Consider the following 25,230-nt stretch of genomic DNA (forward strand, 5'->3'; position numbering starts at 1 on the left):
AAAATTGAACATTCACATGATTTAAAATTTGAACTTAAAAAATTGGTTTTAGGTTTAAATTTAAAGTTATGATCACCAACTACTATTTTGACTATTTTAAAAAAAAAAATCAAAAATCATGATTACCAATTACAGTTTTGTGATGTGAATACCTACATGAATACGACACACATCACATTGAAAATTATTTTGAGAATAAAATTATTTTATGAATTTTCTGTTTTAAAGAAATCATTTTTGCCCAAAACTCCCATTAGTACCCAATAAGAAACATTTTTCCTATTATCAATGAATTTACAAAAATATTCCAAAAGCATTTTAATCTATTTACCAAAACAATTAAACTAAATAGTGAATTGATTGGAAAAACAAAAGTATTTTCTTTCTACAATTCTATATTTTAAGAAGTGGAAAAACAAATTCTTTTAGGTTGGCATTTTAAGTTTAACATTTTAAGCCTTTCCATTCCATTTTGATCCCATTTTGAAAGGAGAAAAATGGAAAAAAAATATATTTTTGTTGTATTTAAGTAATTTTCCAATTATTTACCCACTTGAAGTCATATTATATTTTGTTCAAGTGCATAATTGTCTTTAATTTTTATACAAAGTTACAAAATAATATAATGTTCTTCATTATAAGGGTATAAAATAGTATATTTATAACTAATTATATTTATATTGAGTGTAGTGCCAAATATTTTAATAAAATTATCAAAATATATTTTTATATCAAATTAAAGACCTCAATTATTTAATTTCATATATTACTATTCTTTAAATAATGAGATCAATTAAAGTTAAATATTTTTATTACACCACTTACATATTTTTAATCAATATAATATAATATTTTATTTAAAAAATTAAAGTTAAATATATATATATATATATATATATATATATATATATATATATATATATATATATATATATATAAAAAGTTAAAGTCGTAGTTGGTGACTACAACTTTGACTATTTACAAAAAGTCAAAGTCGTAGTCACCAACTGCGGTTTTAACTTTATATATATTTATATATAACTTTAATTTTTTTAATAAAAATATTATATTATTTTGATTTTAAATATACTTATTTCATTATTTTGAAAATAATAATATACGAAATTAAATAATTGATATTTTTAATTTGATATAAAAATATATTTTTAAATTTTATTAAAACAATAAGCACTATATTTAATATAAATATAATTAATTAATTAAAATAAAATATAATAAATTATATTTATTTAAAATAAATAAATTATAAATGCCTATTTAGAAAAATAAAAAAGTAATATAAATTATTATATTAATTAATAATTTTTTATATATTATATATAAGTGGTATATAATACCTCTCACACACACACACACACACATATATATATATATATATATATATATATATATAAAAGTTTAATTTAAGTTTAAAATTTATCACATTTTTATTTAAATATATAAATAAATTTTATTAAAACAATTGACACTATATTTAATATAAATATAATTATTTAATTAAAATTAAATATAAATATAATATAATAAATTATGTTTATTTAAAATAAATAAATTATAAATGCCTATTTGGAGAAAAAAATAATATAAATTATTATATTAATTAATAATTTTTTTATATATTATATGTAAGTAGTAGATAATATCACACACACAGATAGATAGATAGATAGATATATATATATATATATATATATATATAAAAGTTTAATTTAAGTTTAAAATTTAGCATATTTATTTAAATATATAAATACATTATTATCATATCGATATAATATTATGAACTTAAATTAAAATATGATAAATTTTAAACTTAATTGAACTTATATACATGTGACATTATATACCACTTACATATAGTATATAAAAAATTATTAATTAATATAATAATTTATATTATTTGTTTTTTAATAGGCTTTCATAATTTATTATATTTTATTTATATTTAAATATAATTAACTAAATATATTTATATTAAATATAGAGTATATTATTTTAATAAAATTTAAAAATATATTTATATCAAATTAAAAATATCAATTATTTAATTTCATATATTATTATTTTTAAAATAATGAAATAAGTATATTTAAAATCAAAATAATATAATATTTTTATTAAAAAAATTAAAGTTATATATAAATATATATAAAGTTAAAACCGCAGTTGGTGACTACGGCTTTGACCATTTTTAAAAAAAGTCAAAATCGTAGTCACCAACTACGACTTTAAACTTAAAGTTAAAACCGCATTTGGTGACTACGGCTTTGACCATTTTAAAAAAAAGTCAAAGTCGTAGTCACCAACTACGGCTTTAAACTTAAAGTTAAAACCGTGGTTGGTAACTACGGTTTCTAACCACTTTAGAAAAATAAAACCGTAATCACCAACTACGGTTTTATGACGTGGCTGCTTATGTGGCACAGACACATTAGAACGGGCATTATTTTCAAAACAACTTTATTTTTTGGAATTTTTTTTTAAAAAGCATTATTTTGGGTCAAAGCTCTGATATTTAAGCCAACTTAGGATACTGACAAACTACGGTCTAAATAACATGAAATTGATATATATATATATATAAAAAGAAGAAAAGCTACGAAAAAACCACGTCATCTTCCATGAAATTGACTCCTGACCACACAATATATCTAATGCAGATATTAGCAGGAAAGGCCCAAAGCCAATCCCAGGGAACAGTGAAGCTTCAGGTCTTTCTGTGCAGGTGCACAACCCAGAAGCATATCTTTCTTCTTCTCCATCCTGATTGATTGGATTGGATTTCATAACGAAAATGGAGACATGGGTCTTCCCCATCATCATCTCTCTCTGCGTTGCTGCTTTGCTCAAGTCTCTTTATGATTTCATCTTTCCAAAACTGAACCTACCTCCAGGACCCACCACGGTTCCTTTTGTGGGGAACCTGCTATGGCTCCTTAAATCCTTCTCAGAGCTTGAACCAATCCTCCGAAACCTCCACGCCAAGTATGGACCCATCATCACCCTCCAAATCGGCTCTCGTCCGGCCATCTTCGTCTCCGCCAACTCCCTCGCCCACCAGACCTTGGTCCAAAATGGTGCCGTTTTCGCTGATCGCCCCAAGGCCCTGCCCACCAACAGAATTTTTAGCAGTAATCAGCATAACATCAGCTCCGCGGTCTATGGCCCGACTTGGCGCCTCCTCCGTCGCAACCTCACCGCCGAGATCCTCCACCCTTCACGGGTGAGAAGCTATTCTCAGGCGCGAAGGTGGGTCTTGGAGATTCTAATCTCTCGGCTCCAAGCACGCTCAGAGTCAGGTGACGCAGTCCGGGTCGTGGATCACTTTCAGTATACTATGTTTTGCTTGCTGGTTCTCATGTGTTTTGGGGACAAGCTTGAGGAGAAGCAGATTCAAGAGATTGAGACGATTCAAAGAATATTGTTGTTGGGTTTTCCTCGCTTCAATATATTAAACTTCTGGCCTAGGGTGGGAAAGGTATTGTTCCGACATCCTTGGGAGGAGTTGTTCCAGCTTCGCAAGAAACAGGAAGACATTCTGCTCCCATACATAAGAGCCAGGCAGCAGCTAAAGCAAGAAATCCAAAGCAAACAGAAACAAGACGGCCTTGAATCAGATTCGTCTCCCTCCTCAAAGAACTATGTTTTGTCGTATGTCGATACTTTACTGGATCTGCAGCTACCAGAAGAAAACAGGAAACTAAATGATGGAGAGATGGTGAGTTTGTGCTCAGAGTTTCTCAATGGTGGGACTGATACCACATCCACTGCACTGCAGTGGATCATGGCGAACCTGGTGAAGCACCCGCATATTCAGGCCAAGCTTTTGGAGGAGATTAGTGGGGTTATGGGGGAAGGGAAGGAAGAGGTGGAGGAGGAAGATTTGCAGAAGATGCCATACTTGAAGGCAGTCGTCTTGGAAGGTCTTAGGCGGCATCCTCCAGGACACTTTGTGTTGCCTCATTCAGTGACCCAAGATATAACCTTTGAAGGGTATGTTATACCCAAGAACGCCTCTCTCAATTTCATGGTATCAGAGATGAATTGGAACCCCAAGATATGGGAAGATCCAATGGAGTTCAAGCCAGAGAGGTTCTTGAACAGCAAAGGCAATGGAGATGAAGTGTTTGATATTACTGGGAGCAGGGAGATTAAGATGATGCCGTTCGGTGCAGGAAGGAGGATATGTCCCGGCCATGGCCTAGCGATGCTGCATCTGGAGTATTTTGTGGCCAATTTGGTATGGAGTTTTGAATGGAAGGCTGTGGAGGGAGATGAAGTTGATCTATCAGAGAAGCAGGAGTTCACGGTAGTGATGAAGAATCCATTGCAGGTCCACTTGTCTCCACGATGGAAATAAGGCAAAAGTAGATGGCTTTAGGAGACCACCACTGCACCAAAGTCCATCACTAGTTACTATCATCATCAATAATATGCCTGTCACAACAACTTTGAATGTTAGAATGAGCCCTCTTATAATGTTTGGATCTGAAGCATATAATATTGTATATGTGAAAAGCTTACCAGTCATGGTGTCAAGTTGGTTAGGACGTATACAGATACCGAAATGTGTGGTAGAGGCACATGAACCCATGTTTAATTCCTACCTCTAGTTGAATACCTTGAATTACTCAGTTATTAAATTAAAAAATAAATAAATCTCAATAAATGAAAGCCATACTTGAGTCCTACTCTTAAAAATTCCAGAGATGGGACCCCAGGTGTGGACGTGTATCAAATTCTCAGTAAGGAGGCAGACCTCTACCATGCCAAGTTCAAGTTCTCTCTTCTGGGAGCTAACGGCTTAGGAAATGCTGAATATGTCTGCGAAGCCCTGATTCATAAGCTCGAAAGCATGAGCCACAATGTTCAAGCTAAAAATGTCAAAAATCACATGAAAGTGGATTTGAATGCTTAGTCCAACTGTTTCACATCTTTGAAAGATCTATTTATTTCCTTCCAAACAACACAAAACACATACAAGGGAGCTAAGCTTTTTTCCATTTCTTTCCTACAATGGATTTGTGCCAAAGAGAAAGGGTTCTTCTCACAACACCCAACCCACTCCAAACAGTCAAAAAAAAAAGGGTTAATTTCATTGAGACTCCCTTAAGTTTAGTGTAAAATAGGGTCTCCAACGGGCCGGGCCGGGCCACTCGGCCCGGAGAAGTAAGGCACATGGCCCAACCCGGGGCGGGCCACTGAGCCCGTTGACTGGTCAACGGGCCGGGCCGGGCCCTTGATATATCTAAGGCCCGTGGCCCAGCCCGTGGGCCCTCAAGCTGGGCGGGCTTGCGGGCTTGGCTTGCGGGCCGGGCCGACGAGCCGAGTTGGCTGGCTGGGCTGGTAGGCCGGGTTGGCGGGCCGGGGTAAAAATTAAAATAATTTTCAATTTTGAACCCCTTCCCTTATGGAACCATAAGGAAGCTAGCCACCAACTGAATTGGCCCTCTTTTGTGTAACTATTTTGCATTAGTTATATATATATATTAGAAATGTTGTATGATTTTTGAAAAAAAATAAAAGTGAGTTGGCTGTTCAATTTCAAATATATGACCGTTGAACATGTCACTCATAATTCAATTTCAAATATATGACCGTTGAACAGTCTTGAAATTTAAAAAAAAAAATTAATTAAATCCTAATATTTAAATCCCTATAAATATTAAATACCCTCAATTTTTTTCTATTCTCTCAACTCTTAAGCTCTCTCTCATTCCACAATATTTCCGATTATTGCATTTTGTCTCAAATTATTCAATATTATTGGTGGTGAAAAACAAGCATTGGTGGTTCAAAGAGTTCAAATTTGAAGGAATTTCTACTTCGGTTCTCCAATTTAATAACATACTTCATCTTTTCTTTTATTTATTTGTTACATTTTAATTTTACATTTATTATTTTTAGCATAATATTTTATCAATAATTATAATTATGGCAAGTGGTTCTTGTTCTTCATCTAATGCATGTGATAGCAAAAAATTTACTTCAAATATATGGAATTTTTTTTATAAAATAGAAATAAATTTAGAAAATAATAAAAAAGAAATAAAAACAAAATGTAAAATTTGTAACAAACTTCTTAGTGGTGGCTCAAATGCAGGTACAAGTCATTTAAAAAGGCATCATGAAAATTGTAAAACTAAAAATAATGTAGATATTAGAAATTATATGCAATTAGGTAAAGATGAAAGTGGAAATTTAAAAACATTTTCTTACGATGAATCTTATTGTCATGAAGAAATGATTGGTTATATAATAAGAGCATAACAACCTTTTAATTTCACTAATTCGCCATCACCGCCAAGAGATAATAATTAAAATATTTTACTAAATGTATGTCATATTTTTATTTTTATTTTTATGGTTGAAAAGTACAAATGATTGACAAATAAGTAGGTGTCAACCTAGTTGGGATGTATTTATTTTGTAGTAATGTAAACTTTTCCCACATTTTCAAATGTAATGTATACATTCAATGAATAAAATAGTTAACAATGAATATTTTTATTAATGTAACATTTTCTATTTCTTGAATATTTATATATATATATATATATATATATATATATATATATATATATATATATATATATATAAAGTGGTGGGCCTATGGGCGGGCCTACAGGGCGGGCCGGGCCGGGCCTAATTTGGGGCCCATGGCCCGGCCCAGAAATGGGCTCGAGCCGGGCCGCGGGCTTTTTGGAGACCCTTAGTGCAAATACATTAAGTCATGACAAGTTTCACATTTCATAAGTTAGCACCCCTATAAATATATTTCATATATAAATTTTATTTTTTAAAGAATAAAATTTAGTTTTTAGAGAATTATTAAACATTCTTATCTAAAATATTTTTAGTTAAAATCTCTCTAAAAAATAAATTTGTTAAACAGAATAAATTTATAAAGGTGCTAATCGAGGAAATTTGAAATCAATAGTGGTTGGGTGTATTTACACCAAACCTCGGGGGGTCTTTATGAAATTAACCCACCAAAAAATTAGCTGTCTTAGAATGCTTGCGTTTGGGCATTAAAGGAAGATGTGATCAGTCAAATTTTCATCCACTTTGCACACGGGATCACAGGGGAGCAGAACAAAATGCAATTCATCTATCAAATAAGTGGAAAATTTTCAAAAGCTAGATGGAGTTATTACCCATTTGGCACCACAAGCAACCAGAATGATGTCTAACAGCAGTTGTAATAGCTTTTGATTGTTTCCACGGCTGTGTGAACTCCATCAACCAGAGAAGCCCAATTTACTCTTCAATCTACAAAGTCAATTCAAAGAACCTATCAATACTGGATGATAGCGAATTTAGGGGACCATCTGATGAAATGATAGCGAATTTAGGGGCCCATCTCATGAACCTCGTGGGCTTTTTTTTCTCCCTATAATGACAATGATGCACAGCCTACTACAGCCGGTAGTCATTCAAACATTCTGAAAATTTTCAGCTGGACCATCCTGAAGTTTTTATAACTTATTATGTCTGTCCAAGACGTTTCTTCATCTTCACATTCATCCATACAACAATCTGCTTTGAACAGACATTAAATTATAACTTATCTTTCATATCTTTTTTTCAGCTCTAACAAAATCTTTCCATAGAAGGAAGGATAATTTATTTGCTGGTTGGAAAAACAAAATGATGTTTCAATGGAACAATAACAGAGGAGAACAGGGGGAACTTTTGTCGGAAAGTTTGAATAATTCAAATTTTTGTTGATTTGAATTAGTCAAAAGTTAATTTGTTTGATTTTAGGAGTACGTTTGGGAGTGATTATAGTAAGTATTTATATCATTTTTAATACTTGAAATTTTTTATTTTTCAAGTACTAGAAATATTATAAACACTTCCTAAAATCAAAATCGCAAACGCACTCTAAATCCTATCAAATTAGGAGTTATTTATTCAAAAATGGGTTGTTAGGATAAGGTTTCTGATTTCCTCAATTCAAGGATATTTGAATCATAGAGTCAATCTATAAATCCTGTTGTATTTACTATTCAAAAAACAATAAGATGTCAGTGCTTTCTGGTTTTTCTTCTACACCGGCTTCAACTTTCCACTCCATGAGTCATACAACATAGGGATTTTCGATGGATCCAAGAAGTTATGGCTCATGAAGAAACAATCAAAAACCTATATGACCTATATATTCTTTTTCATCTACAAAAGCTTCATCAAGGATGAGGTAGACAACACCATCCGACAGGCTAGAGCAATCAAAAATAATAAAAAATAAGGCCTATGCCATGATTTGACAAAAACTTCAATCAATATGTAGTTTTTTCTGCTATAACGTTAGCATCACCCATAACACAATGTCCCAACAGTCAGCTGACAGTCAGTAATGCTAAATAAACTGATCATATAAACCATTACTTTCTTCCATCTTTGTAATTAAAGTAATAATGACATGGGGGCAGAACAATATGCAATTCATCTGTCAACTAAGCCAACAAGTTCCATTAGCTAGATGGAGTTTATTACCAATTTGGCACCACAAGTAACCAGAACAGCCTTAAAACAGCAGTGGTAGAAGCTTTTGATTAGCCCAGAGCCGTGAATAGAAAACCATGAACCCCATCAACCAGTTAAGCCCAATCCAAGCTTTTGATTGTTGCCACAGTTGTGCGTAGGAAACTATGAACTCCATGGCCAGTGAAGCATAATCTGGTTTTCAATTTACAGAGTCAATTCTAAGAACCAATCAACAGGGACAATAACAATGTTTAGGATACAAACAAAAGGCAACAAGCAAAATAGGATACTAATTAATTATAATATGTAATTGATATGTAGATAAATAGGCCACATGTGTATGTCGCTGTCTCTGGAGTCGTGTTTGAGAAAATTAATATACGTCATAGTATTAGCATAGCAATTTATCCCTACCACCCAATATATCTAATCCAGAAAGCAGTAGCACAGCCCAGAAGAAGAGCAAGTTCTTCATCTTAGAGATTGGATTGGATTTGATAACTAAAATGGAGATATGGCTGTTCATCATCATCTCCCTCTGTGTTGCTAGTCTCCTCAAATCTCTCTATGATTTCCTCTTTCCAAAACTAAAGCTCCCACCAGGACCCACCACGGTTCCTATCATCGGGAACTTGCAATGGCTCCTTAAATCGTCCTTGGAGATTGAACCAATCCTCCGAAAGCTACACACCAAGTATGGCCCAATCATCACTCTCCAAATGGGCTCTTACCCGGCCATCTTCATCTCCACCAACTCCCTTGCCCACAAGATCTTGGTCCAAAATAGTGTTGTTTTTGCTAATCGTCCTGAGGGGCCAGCCAACAGAATTATAAACAGTAATCAGCGTAACATTGCCTCAGCCATATATGGCCCAACCTGGCGTCTCCTCCGCCGCAACCTCACTGCTGAGATCCTGCACCCTTTACGCGTGAGAAGCTACTCTCACGCACGAAAGTGGGTCCTGGAGGTTCTAATCTCTCGGCTTCAAGGCCACTCAGAATCAGGTGAGTCAGTCCAGGTGATGGATCACTTCCGGTATGCTATGTTTTGCTTACTGGTTCTCATGTGTTTTGGGGACAAGCTTGAGGAAAAACAAATCCAAGAAATTGAGACGATTCAACGACGATTATTGTTGGGCTTTCCTCGCTTCAACATATTAAATTTCTGGCCTAGGGTGGGAAAGGTATTGTTCCGGAGTCGTTGGGAGGAGTTGTTCCAGCTTCGCAAAAATCAGGAAGACACTCTGCTCCCATACATAAGAGCCAGGCAGCGACTAAAGCAAGAAATTCAAAGCAAACAGAACCAAGACAGCCAGGAGTCAGGTTCATCTTCCTCAAAGAACTATGTCTTGTCATACGTCGATACTTTGCTGGACCTGCAACTGCCAGAAGAGAAGAGGAAGCTAAACGAAGAAGAGATGATTAGTTTGTGCTCAGAGTTTCTTGATGGTGGGACTGACACTACATCCACTGCACTGCAGTGGATCATGGCCAACATAGTGAAGTACCCACATATTCAGAGGAAGCTCTTTGAGGAGATTAATGGGGTTGTGGGGGAAGGGAAGGAAGAGGTGGAGGAGGAAGATTTGCAGAAGATGCCATACTTGAAGGCAGTCGTCTTGGAAGGTCTTAGGCGGCATCCTCCAGGACACTTTGTGTTGCCTCATTCAGTGACCCAAGATATAACCTTTGAAGGGTATGTTATACCCAAGAACGCCTCTCTCAATTTCACGGTATCAGAGATGAATTGGAACCCCAAGATATGGGAAGATCCAATGAAGTTCAAGCCAGAGAGGTTCTTAAACAGCGAAGGCAATGGAGATGAAGTGTTTGATATAACTGGGAGCAGGGAGATTAAGATGATGCCGTTTGGTGCAGGAAGAAGGATATGTCCTGGGTATGGCTTAGCGATGCTGCATCTGGAGTATTTCTTGGCCAATTTGGTTTGGAGTTTTGAATGGAAGGCTATGGATGGAGATGAGGTTGATCTGTCAGAGAAGGAGGAATTCACAGTGGTGATGAAGAATCCATTGCAGATTCACTTATGTCCACGATGGAAATAAGGTAAAAGTGGATGGCTTTAGGAGACCACCAATGCATCAACTTCATTATTAGTTTATAATCATCATGACTAATGTGCCTATCACAACAACTTTGAATTTCACAATGAGCACCCTTGTACTGTATGACTTGAACTATATAATATAATATATTTGCAGAATATGAGAGGTATATTCTCAATAAATGAAATGCAAACTTTAGTCTTACTCATGATAATTCCGAAGATGGGACCCTGGGTGTGGACTTGTATCCAATTCTCAATAATCAGACAGACCTCTACCATGTCAAGTTCTCTCCTCACCTTCCAAGAAGGAGCTAGCTGCTCGGAAAATGCACAATATGTCTGCAAAGTCCTGATCCATAAGCTCCAAAGCATAAGCCACAATGTTCAAGTTAAAAATTTCTTAAATCACTTTGCAATGGTTATGACAGAGTCAAAATTTTAGAAAGAACAAAAATCCATCTCACACTCACCTCTTTATCTTTAACTTTATTAGTTCCATTTTCCAGTTCCCATCAATTTAAGAGAAGTGGTCATCTTTCTTCTTTGTATATACCTCTTGGTTGGTATTCCTAGTTGGTTGGCTAAATTACACCTTTTATGGAAGAGCTATGAAAAGAGGGAGAGGGAGGAAGGGGGAAATTGCAATCAACAATGGTCTAAGCATTTCTATATCAAGAATTGTATTATGCAGATAACATTTCAAATCAATATGCAGTTTCTTTTGCTTTGATTTGATTTTATGTTGGCATCACCCTTAAATCAATGTCTCAATTAGCCATTGCATGTTGTAACAGAGTAGTTTGCAAAACCAACACGAGAAGGTTTAAGTCAGCCGGTAGTAATGCAATGCCAATAAACCAATCTTATAGACAATTATTTTCTTCCACCTTTATCATTGAAGTATCAGGTGAAGAAGTAAATAACATGAGGGCAGAAGAAAATACAATTCATATTTCGAATAAGTGGAAAATTCTCAATATCTAGATGGAGTTATTACCTATTCAGCACAAGGAACCACAAGGATGCTTATAGCAGCAGTTGTAATAGTTTTGGATTGTTCCCACAACTCTGTGAACTCCAACAAACAGTGAAGCCCCATTTAGTTTTCAATCTACGAAATCAGTTCAAAGAACCAATCAATACCGGACGATAACGACTTGGGGGCCCATCTTATAGAATCTTGTGAACCTCATGGGATTTTTTTACCTATAAACGTGGTTTTTCCCCCCTATAATGACTATGATGCACATTCTACTTCAGCCAGAAGTCATCCAAACATTTTGAAAATTTTTATCAAGGTCATCCTGAAAATATAAGATAAAAGAATTGATTATCTATGTCTAAGAAGTTTCTTTCATTGTCACATTCATCCATACTACCTGCTTCGAGAGCACATCAAATTATAACTTTATATTTCATTTTTTTTCCCTCAAATCTGACAAAATTATTTCCAATAATAAGGATAATTTACATTTAACAAGGCCATATAGAAAGGAAGAAACCCACTAGTACACCCAAAAAGAAGAGGGCCGACCCATGTGAATATAAAAAAAAAATACAACTACAAGGTTAGCACACTCAGATGAGAAGACTTCACCATGACTCAACTTATTCACAAAATCCACAAAAGAAAGAATATCCACAATAAAAGAGTGCAAAGCCAAATAATAACAAATTCAGAACCAAACCCAATGTGTTTTCCCCCCTCAAAACAATGGATGTAACTCTAGGTATACTTTATACATACAAATCCTCCCAGTGTCATCTCAGTCCAGCATACAAGTAACTGCATGGTTAAAGCTTGATAGAAAAATTTGAGCTCATAATATGCATCACATTGCACGTGTCCTAAAAGGTTCCAACCTATCTCAACCAAAAATAAACGATGATAGTGCATTCAATAATAAGGGCATCCACAAATTATTCCAAGTGTGTTCCCACTTCCCTGATTCAGAAGTATTAACAAGAATTTCAGTAACACAATAGAAGAAGTGAAAATATTAGAATGCAAAAATGTTTGGAAACTTGAAGCAAAATATATTTGGACTAAAAAAATTACTATCTTTGTAAAATGGAAGCTATACACCTGCCATGATGGATTACACTAGCATGAAACCAGAGAGAAGATGCTGTCATGAACAAAAACTTCTCTAAGTAATGCCTAAAACTTCTAACAAGTAGGAGATGGAGAAAGAATTTGGTTCTGGGAAGACTTGTGGTGGGGGTATCAACCTTTGGGTTCTCAATATCCAAGACTATTTAGAGTAGTCACAGATAAAAATAGTCCTATTTCTTCAATTCTCGGATCTACTCATCCCTTTTCATGGAACTTTAACTTTCGACGCAACCTATCCAATCCTGAGATAGAAGATTTAGAAGGCCTCATGCGATCACTTGATTGTCTACATGTGTCATTTTCAGTTCCAGATGCGAGATCCTGGTCTTTATCTTCTTCAGGGCTTTTTACAGTCAAATTTTTCTTTCTTGCCTTATCCCAATGTTCTGGTTCTCCTCCAGTTTTCCCTACTAAGTGTGTTTGGAAATCTCAAGTCCCTTTCAAAGTCAAGTCCTTTGTCTAGTTGGTGGCACACAAGAAGGTAAATACTACTGACTTGCTACAACCGAGAAGACCCTACAAAGCTCTTAGTCCTAATATTTGTAAGTTGTGCATGAGGCATGGAGAATCAGCTGATCATCTTTTCCTACATTGTTCTTTGACGATGGGGTTATGGCACAAATTATTTCAGCTAGCCAAGATGGATTGGGTTCCCCCAAGGAGTATTTCTGACATGTTGTCCATCAATTACAATGGCTTTGGTTTATCGAAGAGAGGGATAGTTTTGTGGCAAGATGCTTGTATAGCTGTAATTTGGGTTGTGTGGAGGGAAAGAAATGCGAGGATTTTTTAGGATAAAATAAGGAATTCAAAGAATCTTTGGAATTCTATTCATTTCCTTGCTTCTCTTTGGGCTTTTTGTTCCAAGGTTTTTAAGGGGACTCCCCTTATTGTGTTACAACTTGATTGGCTAGTGGCGTGTAATTCCTTTGGGTTTGTCTAGTCTAGAGAGTTTGTTCGTTTTTACTTTGTATTTTCTTGTTTTCGTTTTCTTGTTGTTTAGTTTTCTTTGGTGGAAGGATTTCTCATCCTTCTCTTGTACTTCTTTTTTCTTTTAATATACTCCTTTGTCGTTTCCTATCAAAAAAAAAAAGTTAAGAGGTAAAAAGATTAGAATTAATATAACAAAATAAATAAATTGTAATGCTTCGCAATTAAAAGAAATGCAAAAAATGGTATTAATATAAAGTTGCTTGAATCATGCAGATGTAATGAAAACTTACAACATCATTGCATTAAAATATCTAGAACTTCAGTATCATGTCTCACAAGCAATCAAAAACCACAAAATAAATTCCAAGTAGAAAACAGTTGTGCATAATGTAACATAATAACATTATCAATATCCAAACAAAATAACAAACTCACATGAGGCTCAAAATCAAATAATCAAATGATATTCTTGTTAAATCAAATGTAATCAAATGATTTATGAGTTATATGTAGGATGACTGCAAATCTACAATTTCTTGGGATTGGTAGAACTCCAAATCAAGCACGAATACCTTCTTTCTTGGGATTGGTTTGCAACATTGGAAATGAAACACTGAACTATTGTCTTCTATAATATTTAAAAGTTTATTTCCAAATAATCCTTACTGAAACACCAGAATATGAATCGTGAGATAATACCTGTTTAATAAAAACTCACCACTCAATGTATCCTACAAATATCTCAGATTTCATTTCACTCCCTTAGAAAACAGATGGTTGTATTTGGAAAATTCACATGTCCAGAATCTAATCATACTACCAAATAGACCTAAACTATGTGAACCACACTTTTTTTTTTTTTTTTGATAGATAAAATAGACCTAAGCTTATGTGAACCACACTTATAAGCTTAGTTGTTTAATCCCAACTCTACAACATTTAGAAGCAATGCTGCTTTCCAAAACACAGAGGATAGACATTAGAGAAATATTAAGTACTCAAATTTTTTTAAAACATGCCATGTATCATGCACCTGAGCTAGCAAGGAGAAGACTGAGTCATTGAAACTAGAGGATCTAAAACTCCAGTCTAAGCAATCTACATAATAAATAAGCAGGCTAATCAGAAACCTAAGCAAAAATCATCAAATCAGTCATTCAGAACAATTTTTTTTTTTTTTTTTTGATGAGTAAAGTCATTCAGAATAATTCAGCAGTAGCAGCACATAGACTCTTCTAAATGGGCCCATGTAGCAGTTATCCTCCATTATTGTTGTGTCAATTCTTCATTTATACAGCTCAAAAACCATTTTCCATGTATGAACCTAAGAAACGAATTCAAAAATAAAATGGCAGTCTGGGGACATAATTTTAATTTAAGACTACTATGCTGGCAAAAACATAGGAATCTCAAATAAGAATGTCCTAGCACAGCTTGGATTCAAATTATTGCTGATGTGTATCAAGATTGAATCTGTATGTTTCCCCAAGATTGAGTCTATATTTTTCTCCAATGATGAAATAATTCCAAGCGGTTAAATCCCTGAATATTGTTTATTTGAAGAGAATTAATGCACAAAGGAAAAGAGAAAAGCAAGAAACTTGGTTTCACTAGATGCTGTTTCAATGTATCATTCTATAGGATCTGACAAAATGACTATTTGGCTTAGTTCAGTTGAGTTTCTCATTTTACAAGAAGAAATGCCATCCAAATTTTCATTTAGACATACAGGCAGATTCAGACACTTCGCACTGTCACCGATACAGTGCATCAAATTTGGTATAGTTTTGCCTATGGAAATCCTAGTAATTCTTCCACATCACTCTATGCTCTGCTTCATTGTTGAGAAGTCAGATGGAAAGAGAAGTTTGGGAAAGGTACAACCATATAGGTTTGAAATGGCGGTTGAAAGAGCCTATTCTTTCTTTCCACCACCCTTCAAGAAACTAAAGGCTCATGAAAATGAAGAACCAGAAGAATAACTCTTAATCCTACAATCTTGGTAGTTGGTTGTCACAAATTCCAAATTTTCCTTTATTCCCCTTTTCTTGGTAATTAAACAGAACATTACTGTTTAATTTAGTTACCCACTATTAAACAAAATAATCTTGAACAATTTGAAGAATTAATATGCTAAATCAATTCTAAGACTATCATTTTACTAATCCGAATATATTTAATCATCTTTTTTATATCCACTCTCAAGTCTGGTCCTAATGCATTACATGACCTTTTAATTATAGTTGGCGTCTATAAAATTTCTTAATACTCTCTTTTCTTCTGTACGTGATACATGTTCCAGCCTCCCTGAGGTGCTATGATAGGTTCAAAAGCCAGAGTGAAGAGTTGCAACTAAGAGCTTGTTTGGGAGAAATTTTGAGAAAGCTAGAAGAGCTTCCTAATGCTTAAAAGTGTTTCCTTACAAAAATTAGGTGTTTAATATACATTTAAAAGTCATTTTTCTCAAACAATTACTTGGTAGATGATTCTAATAAAAATCACACCTTTAGATACAAGGTTTAGAAGTGGCATTCTCAATGGAGGAGGTGTTTAGTACTTTATTGAATTTAAGTGAGGATAAAGCTCCAAGGCCAGATGGATTCTCTATGGCTTCTTGGCATTTCAATTGGGACTTCGTGAAAAGCAAGGTGAAGGATTGCTTTAGGGAGTTTTATGATCAAGGTAACTTTGAAAGAAGTCTAACTGTTACATTTTTGTGCTAATTCCAAAGAAAAGGGATGCAAAGGACTTAAAAGATGTCAAGCCCATAAGCCCGACGGGTGGTTTACATAAACTTCTAGCTAAGGTGCTGGCAAAATGACTAAAGAGAGTGGTGGGAAAGTGGTCTACAAGTTCCAAAACGCTTTTGTAAAGGGTAAACAAATTCTAAATGCAGCACTTGTAGCTAATGAGGCTATAGATACCACAATGAAGAGCAATTTCACTGAAGTAATTTGTAAGCTTTACATTGGGAAGGCATATAACTATGTTAACTAAGCCTTTTTGTTAGCAATTCTTGAAAAAAATGGAACTCGACAAGAAATGAATTAGATGGATTAAATGGTGCATATCCACAAAAATGTTTCTTATGCTTATAGTGACACACCTTTCGAATTTTCTCAAAGCTCCAAAGGTTTAAGACAAAGGAACCCCTCCCAGTTTTTTTACTTATGTTGGTGATGGAAGCATTGAGTTGTCTTCTAGAGGAGGCTAGCGAAAGTGATTATCTATCAAGCTTCAAGGCAAGAGGTTGGATGTGTCTCATCTATTATATGTCCTTTACCATTCCTAAGAGCTCAAACTGAGGCTCGAGAAGATCTAAAGAGATTTCCTATAAAAAGGTAAGGCAATGGAGAAAAAAACCGCGTATAGTGAAATGGACAATTGTTTGCATGGATAATAGTAGAAGATTGGGCATTAGATCTCTTTCATCACTTAATCAAGCTCTTTTTGGAAAGTGGAGTTGGAGATTTGCATCCAAAGGGAAAGCTTTCTAGAAACAAGTTATAGGGGAAGTATTGAAAGGAAGAAGGGAGTCGACATTTTTGCAATATGAGAATTGGATGTGGGGTTGGAATATGAAAAACTATCACAAATGGGTGGGATCTTTTTGATAGTAGACCATCCTTTGAAGTAGGTAATGGGAGGGTGAGGTTTTGAAAGGACAAATGTTGTGGGGATGAACTCTTGTATGTGTCCTTCCCATCTTTGTACACTCTAGCCTCATCCAAATAGGCTTAGATGGTGGATTTATGGGGTGAGACAGTTGTAGGCGATCATTGGAATTTGTGTTTCTCTAGAGACTTAAACGATTGGGAGTTAAGTAATGTTGAGACTTTTTTTCACAATGACAAGATAAGTTAGTGAAGAGAGAAGATAAGGTTAAGGTGATTTGGGAGTTAGGCATCTTTCCTCACTCAATAAGGTCCTTCTTTGCAAATGGAACTAACGTTTTGCAACAAAACAAGAGGTTTTCTGAAGGCAAATTATTAGTGGTAAATATGGAAAGGTTGAAGGGGGTTGGTCTTCTAAAGAAGTGAGAGACAGATATGAAGTGGGGTTATGGAAGGCCATAAGGAGATTAGGAGAGATAGTCAACTATAGAGTCTTCTTCTTTGTGGGCAACAAGAAGAGGATAAAGTTTTAGAAGGATATTTGGTGTGGGGATGAGCTCTTAAGTGTTTCCTTTCCTTCTTTATTTGTCATAGTTCAAAAAAGGCGTGGGTGACGGATTTGTGGTTCTAATTCAATGAAAGGGGTGTTTAGAATCCTAGATTCTCTTGGTGGCTAACAGATTAGGAGATCAAGATTGTGGAATATTTATTTTCGAGGCTACAAGCTAAGGTGGTGAATTGGGAAGAAGTGAATAAAGTGATTTGGTTGGAGACAAAAAGTGGAACTTTCTCCATTAAGTCTCTCTACTTTGTTCTGGAGCCTAGAAGATCAGTGCCTTTTTCAATAGGGGCTATTTGGAATGGGTGGGTTCCGCCTAAGGCGAGTTTTTTTGCTTAAGTGGCGTCTTGGGGAAAAGATTTGACTCTAGATTTGCTTCAGAGGGGGGGTTGGAAGTTAGTTAATAGATGTTTCCTTTGAAATACTCAGGAAAAGACAATTGACCACATTCTGCAACATTGTGTTAAGGCGAGGTCTTTGTGCCATGTTTTGTTTTCCCTTTTAGGTGCCTCTTAGGTGTTACCTTCCTCAGTAAGGAAGACTTTGCTAGGTTAGCATGGGTCCTTTGTTGGAAGGAAAGAGAAAAAAGTATGAGGAGCAGCCCCTTTGTTCCTCTTTTGAACAATTTGAAAAAAAAGAAATAGAAGATCCTTTGATAACTAGAAACTTTCAAACCAAAGGCTCAAAAATGTGTTTCTTTGTAATTTGTCATCTTGAACCAAGTTGTATATAGTTGAAGACCCCATGTCCTCATTTGACTTCATTGATTGGTTGAGTTCTTATCGAGGGGTAGTTTTTTGTTTTCCTTTATCCTTTTTTTCACATCTTATGGCAGCCGCTATATACATCTTGTGTACTTTGGTACATCCTCATTTGACTTCATTGATTGGTTAGGTTCTTATCGAAGGGGAGTAGTTTTTTGTTTTCCCTTATCCTTTTTTTCACACCTTCTAGCGGTCACTATATACATCTTATGTGCTTTGGTGCTTCTTTTTTGGTGTTTTATTTATATTATTTTCCTTGTGCAAAGAAGAGGAGGAAACCATTGACTACCTAATCCTGTTTTGTGGCAAGGCTAGAATGTTGTGGAATTTGATCTACTCTCTTTTCGGTGTGCAATGGGTTATACATTCCTCAGTTAGGAGGAAGTTGCTAAGTTGGTACAACTCTTTTGTGGGTAAAGAAAGGGAGAAGGCATGGAGGGTTGCCCCATTATGCTTAATGTGGACTTTATGGAAGAAAAGGAATGGAAGAGCTTTCAATGATGTTGAGTGATCCGACCAAGCTATTAAATTTTTTTTCTTGTATACTTTTGTGAATTGAGCTAAGGTATATATAGAGGATCACACTTTGTCTACGATTGACTTCATAGATTAGTTGTTTGTCAAGCAAGGGGAAGGCCTTTTTTATCTTCTTACCACCTAATTTTTTTTGGATGTTGTTTGTATACTTCGTGTGTACTACTTTCGCCGCTTTTAGGCATTTCTAATGCAAGTCCTTTATTTACCTATCAAAATAAAAAAGTAGGGTAAAGTAATTTGGATAGATTCAAACAACAGTTTTTTCTATTAAATCTCCCTATTTTGTTTTAGAACTAGGTGATCAAGTTTCTTCCCAACAAGCATAATTAAAATTCACATGTCTCGTATAAAGCGGTTATTTTTTGGCGAAGGAGCTAGTTAGAGAAGGTGTTGACATTAAATCAACTTCAAAAGAGAGGATTGTCTCTAATGAATAGATATTTTCTCTATGAAGACAAAGAAGAATCAATTGATCGCATTCTCATTCATTGTGCCAAAACAAGGGTTTTATGATAGTTCATCTTTTCTTTATTTAGCATAGTTGAGGTGTTCCCTTCCATGGTTAAAGAGACCCTTTTAAGTTGGCATAATTACTTTGTAGGAAGAAAATGTAAGAAGGTATAGAGAACCACACCTTTATGTATTTTTATCAAAAGCTGAAATATCCATTCCTAATTAATATTTTATTATAAGTTTGGTTGTATGTAAAACAAAACTCAATGTCTTTAGTTGATTTTGTAGATTGGTTGAGATCTAGCAAAGGAAGAGACTTGTTTTTTGCATTCTCTCTTTTTTGGGATAGCCTCTTGGTGCCCATTGTAAATGTTTTCTGTATTTTGGTGTACATTTTTGCCACATCAATAAATTTTTATCACATATCATAAATAGTTATATAACATAATACCCAAAAAAATATGATTACTCTTTAGACAAACCACTAGTAAAAGGACAAAAGAAAGCAAGGCTTACTGCTAAAATTTCTCACTTAAATCCACATTAGTACCTGACATTAATCAAGAACTCAGCTCCTGGAGTCCAGCCAATAAGATCATAGATTTAAAGCTCCCTTGTGTGTAATAACTTCCATTGGGAAGGAGAAGCTGTTACATAAATTTAAGAACCTATAGAGGGAGGAAAAGGCATTCCATCCTCTTATAACCCATGTTATGGACTGTATTTCGGCATTCTCTCCTGCAACATCACGATTTATCCCTGCTCTGGCAATATATATATTGTCTTTGTAACTCAGACAAGCAACAGTTCCAATGATTTAACATTTACTTACTCAACAATGGTACTCAATTACTCAGGTACAAATTCCATTTCGCTTCAGACCGCAGATTTAAAAGCTCAAAGTTTCTACATTGGGTTTCTCCTCTACAGCCTTCCCCTATCTGAATTCTGGATACCCCCTTCTAATCAAACCAAACTCAACGAATGTATGCATCAGTTTTGCAATTTCCCATGAATTTCTCGCATCAATAACTTGGAGTTATCAACAATGCGTTTGCTTTCATAAACAATGTACCTACATAATTCATGTCTCGGCTCTGGCTTGAGTGATCGCAATTCAATGAGAGGATTAGTAATCACATGTTCACTGCACAATTCTCTCGCTGGTTGAACATGCTTAAACCAGAAGTCAGATAATGCTATTTTTAGAACATCCCAATATTCTACATCCCGGTATAGCCTGAATAAACTGCTTCCATTAAGAGTCCAAACATAGAAATCCATCCAATCCCGATCCATTATCTCCATTAAACCCTGAGCTTGGGGAATACAATAAAGGGGGACTCGAGACCAAGGTGAAGCTATGCTCTTATCTCCATTAAAAAATGGACACTTTATCTCCAGCACTCCTCGGGAATGCAGTCCATAGACAAGCCTCTCAACTACCCCATCTGGGGAAGCTGCAAGCCAATTGTCTTCTGGATTCTTTTTACCATAGACCTGAAATTCAGGAAACAAGACAGTATTTCCTGTTATCAGCTTGTATCTTTCAAGTGCTTCCTCTTCTTTAATGTTGCTCCAACAGGTAGCCAGATTGCCGCTGAATGGCTTAATTGCCCCTAACTTTTCTAACCAAAGCTGGACTCTGCGGCGAGGCCAAAAACCAACAGCCCCACCAAAAGTGCTTGCTGTCAGTTTATGCTTTCTCTGTTCTTGCCAGTTCTTGAACCAGTGCTGAAAACCACTTGATTGAAGAACAGAATAAGTCTCACCAGATAACACTTTGGGAGAATGACCAAAACGGACCGGAACTTTCCTAGAGGAATGATTACAAAAATGACTATTGGAAGTAAGCCCTCCATTTCTTGGTTCTGAAATTTTCTGGCTGTGATAGCTTCTCAGTTCTGAAAAATTCCATGTGCATAAGTTTCTTTTGTTGCTAAACCACAGAGCAACTAAACCTATATTATGGTGGCTCCTGCTATTCTGATACGACAAATGGACAATGAAGAAGGAGCAAGATATAAGTTGGTCACTGTTCAGGGAAAACATATATCAGTAAAAACCTTAAAAAGAAAAGAAAAAAAAGAAAGATAACAAATCTTATTAAACAATGAAAACTGAATAGAAGTAAATGCAAATATCCGGAACTTCACATGAGGTAAAATTCTCTAAATATGAGTGATGAAAGTTCAAAGTTCCATGAACAATAATGCATAAATGGAATATCTTTCATGCATAACGTGTTGCTCAATAATACTGGGACACAAAGTCATACCATCATACAAACTCTACATTCCATGCTGAAAGATCCAATCTAATTTGATTCCGTACAAATTGTTCCTAAGCTGCAACACTCTTATGAAGAAGAGATGATAGAATCTGATGGGCATACTAAAAGGAGATGAATTTTGGGTAAAGATAAAATTCATAAATGCCACCTACTCAGTCTTGCTTCTTCCAAGTGGGATCCTGTGGTGAAGTCTTAAGAGGTCCTAAGTTGGCTGTTGTAACAGAAAAGAATAATTGGGCTTTTGATTATTTAGGAAAAAAACAAACAAACAAACTAATGTCAGAAGATATTTTAAAAATGAAAGATGATATTCCTCTGATCCATCAACACTTTAATAAGCATTCACCATTATAAGGAGTTAAGGACCATCTGATAGATCAAAAACTAATTCAATGATATAGTTTTATGCTCTTTTTTCACCCTCAAACATTCCCAAAAGATTTTGTTTTCAATCAGAATAAGATGCATACGATGATTAAATCATGCAAACTAACTATTTAATTTAATAAATATGATGCGTCAAGTTGTTCTTCTTGTTCCTTTTTTTTCTCATCTTAACATGGATTAAAAGAATGTGATTTTCATGTGGATTGAGAGGATCCAGAACAGGATATCTGATCCGTGAGTTAGCCAAATACTTAATACAAATGACAAGAAGACAGAGGCCATGAACCAAACACAGTAATGGCCCGATAAGATAGTTCACCTACGATCAATGACATTTAGGAGATCAACTTTTCTTTATTAGAGAACCCAATTAACCAATTCAAATAGTCTCAGATAGTCCACTGAACTAACATTTCTGCATTAAATTTTCCAAGAATGCTTTACCCCCACAAAAACTTCTTCAAATTACTTCTCAAGCTAGAAAAGTTGAAGTAATTTGGGCGGGAGAATCACCCTAATTAAGAGTACAATGGTTAGCATGCCAGTGTATCAGATGTCTCTCTTTCAAATGCCCATTTCTGTGGCAAGGAGATTAGAAAAACTGCAAAGAGACTTTTTGTGAGAGGGGGGGGGGGGGGGGGGGGGGGCACATGGAGAGGAAAGTTCATCTTGTCAATTGGGAAGTAGTGTGTGGGGATAAGGAGAAAAGGGGGCTTGGAATAAGGAAGCTTACCCTTATGAATAAAGCGTTACTTGGTAAATAGATTTGGAGATTCGCCTCTGATAAGGAGGCTCTTTGGAAGCAAGTGCTGGTGGCAAAGTATGGTCAAGAGGATTACGGATGGAGGACCAAAAAGGCTGTGGGTGCATTTGGGGCGAGGGTGTGGAAGGAGATTTTAAAGGAAGCTGGCTAGTGTTGGGAAAATGTGGTGTTCAAAGTGGGGAAAGGCAATAAAATTAGGTTCGGGACTGACACGTGGTGTGGGGATATAGCGCTGTCCCAAAGGTTCTCGCACCTCTACATCTTGGCAGCCCATAGAAATGCGTCAGTTGAAGATATGTGGGACCAGAATGTTGGAGAAGGAGGCTGGAACTTGAGATTTATTAGGGATTTTAATGATTGGGAGGTGGAGATGGTAGGCAATTTGCTCCAAGTGTTGAGGGGATTCAGGATTAATTGGGAGGAAGATTCGGTTTTTTGGAAGGGAAGGGGAAGTGGGCAGTTTAGAGTGAAGGAAGTGTACAGCCAGTTGGATAGGCCTTTGGATGTCGTCTTCCCGAAAAACAAAATTTGGGTGGAGAGAGTTCCAACTAAAATCATGTTTTTTGCGTGGGAAGCTACTTGGGGAAAGATTTTGACTCTTGATAGGCTCCAAAGGAGAGGATGGCAGCTTCCTAATCGTTGTTTTTTGTGTGCTTGCGAAGCGGAGAGTGTGAACCACATTTTTATACATTGTACAATGGCCAGAGTGCTGTGGGACTTAGTGTTGGGTTTAGTTGGAGTCAAATGGGTGTTCCCTAAAATTGTAAAGGAGGTTTTATATAGTTGGGGGGTGCTTTTGTGGGGAAAAAAGGGAAAAAACTTTGGAATTCCATTCCGTTATATATTTTTTGGACGGTTTGGAAGGAAATGAATAGACTAGCGTTTAGGTGGGGAGGAGTTAGCAATTCAGAGATTTAAATATTCTTTTGTATGTAATATTTGGGGTTGGGCTAAATTGTATATGGAAGAGGAGCCGCAGTCCCTTCTAGGATTCCTGGAGTGGCTAGCCTCCGGTTAAGGGGTGGTTTGTTTTTTACCTTTTTGCTTATAAGGCCTTAGCTGCCTTGTATACATCCTGTATACTTTGAGGCTTTTTAGCCTTCTTTTAATGAATTCTGTGTTTGCTTATCAAAAAAAAAAAGTTGAAGTAATTTGAAGTCCACCAAACTAACATTTCTACATTAAATTTTCCTAGAATGCTTTACCCCACAAAAACTTCTTCAAATTACTTCTCAAGCTAGAAAAAATGGCATGGGTATTAATTATCAAAAACCAGGGCAGCTATTGCTTGGGTCTACTAAAAGAATCGATTCAGGGAATCCCTTCTGCTGATTTACCATTACTCATTTCCCCCAATTCGCAACAAGAAATAATCAAACCTAATAACCCATCCCTTTGGTTAAACAAAAAAAAAAAAAAAAACACTCACACAATGCATAAACCCAATCCATCATTTACAAAAAATTCACATCAACTCCTCAGACCATAATATGGTATAGATTTTGCACAGACATTGGGTTCATGAGTGGCTCTAGAAACAGGGGAAGTCGTCTGCGTGTTAACAAAATGCATCTAAAGCGAAAAAATTTAAAGATAATGATTAGATAATCATACAGAAACAGAAATCTGAATACAACGATTGATAAACGAACCAAAAATCATAGACTGCAAATTATTTATAAAAAAAAAAACACACAGAGGAATAGCGAGGCAGAGAAGGGAGGGAGGAACTGACCGAGGAAATCTTGTAAGCAGCATGCATGTACAGCTATGGATTTTGGAAATGTGTAAAACCCTCAGAGCTTCTTCTCCGTTCTACACACAATGAAACCCTACAATTAGAGAGGGAGATGAGGGTTTTAGAGGGGCTTTGAGAGATAGCAATGGAGGGACCCATTTCAAACTTGGGCTTGATAAATGACGTCGGGTCGGGTCTACCCTAACAAGCAAAAAATTAAAAAAAAAAAAAAATTGTTTTCAGAGCAGGGTTGAATATGCTCGTAATCTTTTTAACCTTGATAGTTAATGACTTAAATTAAGTTATTATATTATTAAATTAATTTATCAAACACCCTCTAAATTATTATAATTATATAATCTTATATAAAATTAAAATTATTTATTGAATGAGACCATTTAATGCAAGGGAAAAAAAAGTAAAAAATAAATTCAAAGTCAATAAAATTATTTTATATGTTTTTTCAAATTCATTTAAATTATTTTTCTTCATTTTAATTA

At 35.4% G+C, this 25,230-nt stretch overlaps 3 protein-coding genes across 13 annotated transcripts; 2 read left to right on the forward strand and 1 right to left on the reverse strand.

Moving 5' to 3' along the window:
• The first annotated feature begins 2,723 nt into the window (after positions 1-2,723).
• On the forward strand, positions 2,724-4,692 carry LOC117933452 (cytochrome P450 89A2-like). Its single transcript, XM_034854810.1, has one exon. It carries the CDS (start codon positions 2,813-2,815, stop codon positions 4,376-4,378), a length of 1,566 nt encoding a protein of 521 aa, XP_034710701.1. The 5' UTR covers positions 2,724-2,812; the 3' UTR covers positions 4,379-4,692.
• Positions 4,693-8,471: 3,779 nt separating this feature from the next.
• LOC117933454 lies at positions 8,472-24,851 on the reverse strand. Of its 11 annotated transcripts, XM_034854814.1 has the most exons (6): positions 24,728-24,851; positions 20,100-21,584; positions 11,780-12,518; positions 11,571-11,684; positions 10,777-10,922; positions 8,472-8,700 (listed from the first exon to the last, which is right to left on the reverse strand). In XM_034854814.1, exons 1-2 carry the CDS (start codon positions 24,748-24,750, stop codon positions 20,543-20,545), a joined length of 1,065 nt encoding a protein of 354 aa, XP_034710705.1. In that variant the 5' UTR covers positions 24,751-24,851; the 3' UTR covers positions 8,472-8,700; positions 10,777-10,922; positions 11,571-11,684; positions 11,780-12,518; positions 20,100-20,542. The 11 variants fall into 11 exon arrangements, with proteins under 11 accessions (XP_034710705.1, XP_034710712.1, XP_034710707.1 ...); XM_034854821.1 differs by having other exon boundaries at positions 11,571-12,518; positions 20,100-21,535; XM_034854816.1 differs by lacking the exon at positions 11,780-12,518 and having other exon boundaries at positions 11,571-11,641.
• Positions 8,915-10,731, forward strand: LOC117933453 (cytochrome P450 89A2-like). Its single transcript, XM_034854811.1, has one exon. It carries the CDS (start codon positions 9,015-9,017, stop codon positions 10,569-10,571), a length of 1,557 nt encoding a protein of 518 aa, XP_034710702.1. The 5' UTR covers positions 8,915-9,014; the 3' UTR covers positions 10,572-10,731.
• Positions 24,852-25,230: the final 379 nt, after the last annotated feature.

The sequence above is a fragment of the Vitis riparia genome, chromosome 16 (assembly GCF_004353265.1).
Source record: "Vitis riparia cultivar Riparia Gloire de Montpellier isolate 1030 chromosome 16, EGFV_Vit.rip_1.0, whole genome shotgun sequence".
Lineage (NCBI taxonomy): Eukaryota > Viridiplantae > Streptophyta > Magnoliopsida > Vitales > Vitaceae > Vitis > Vitis riparia.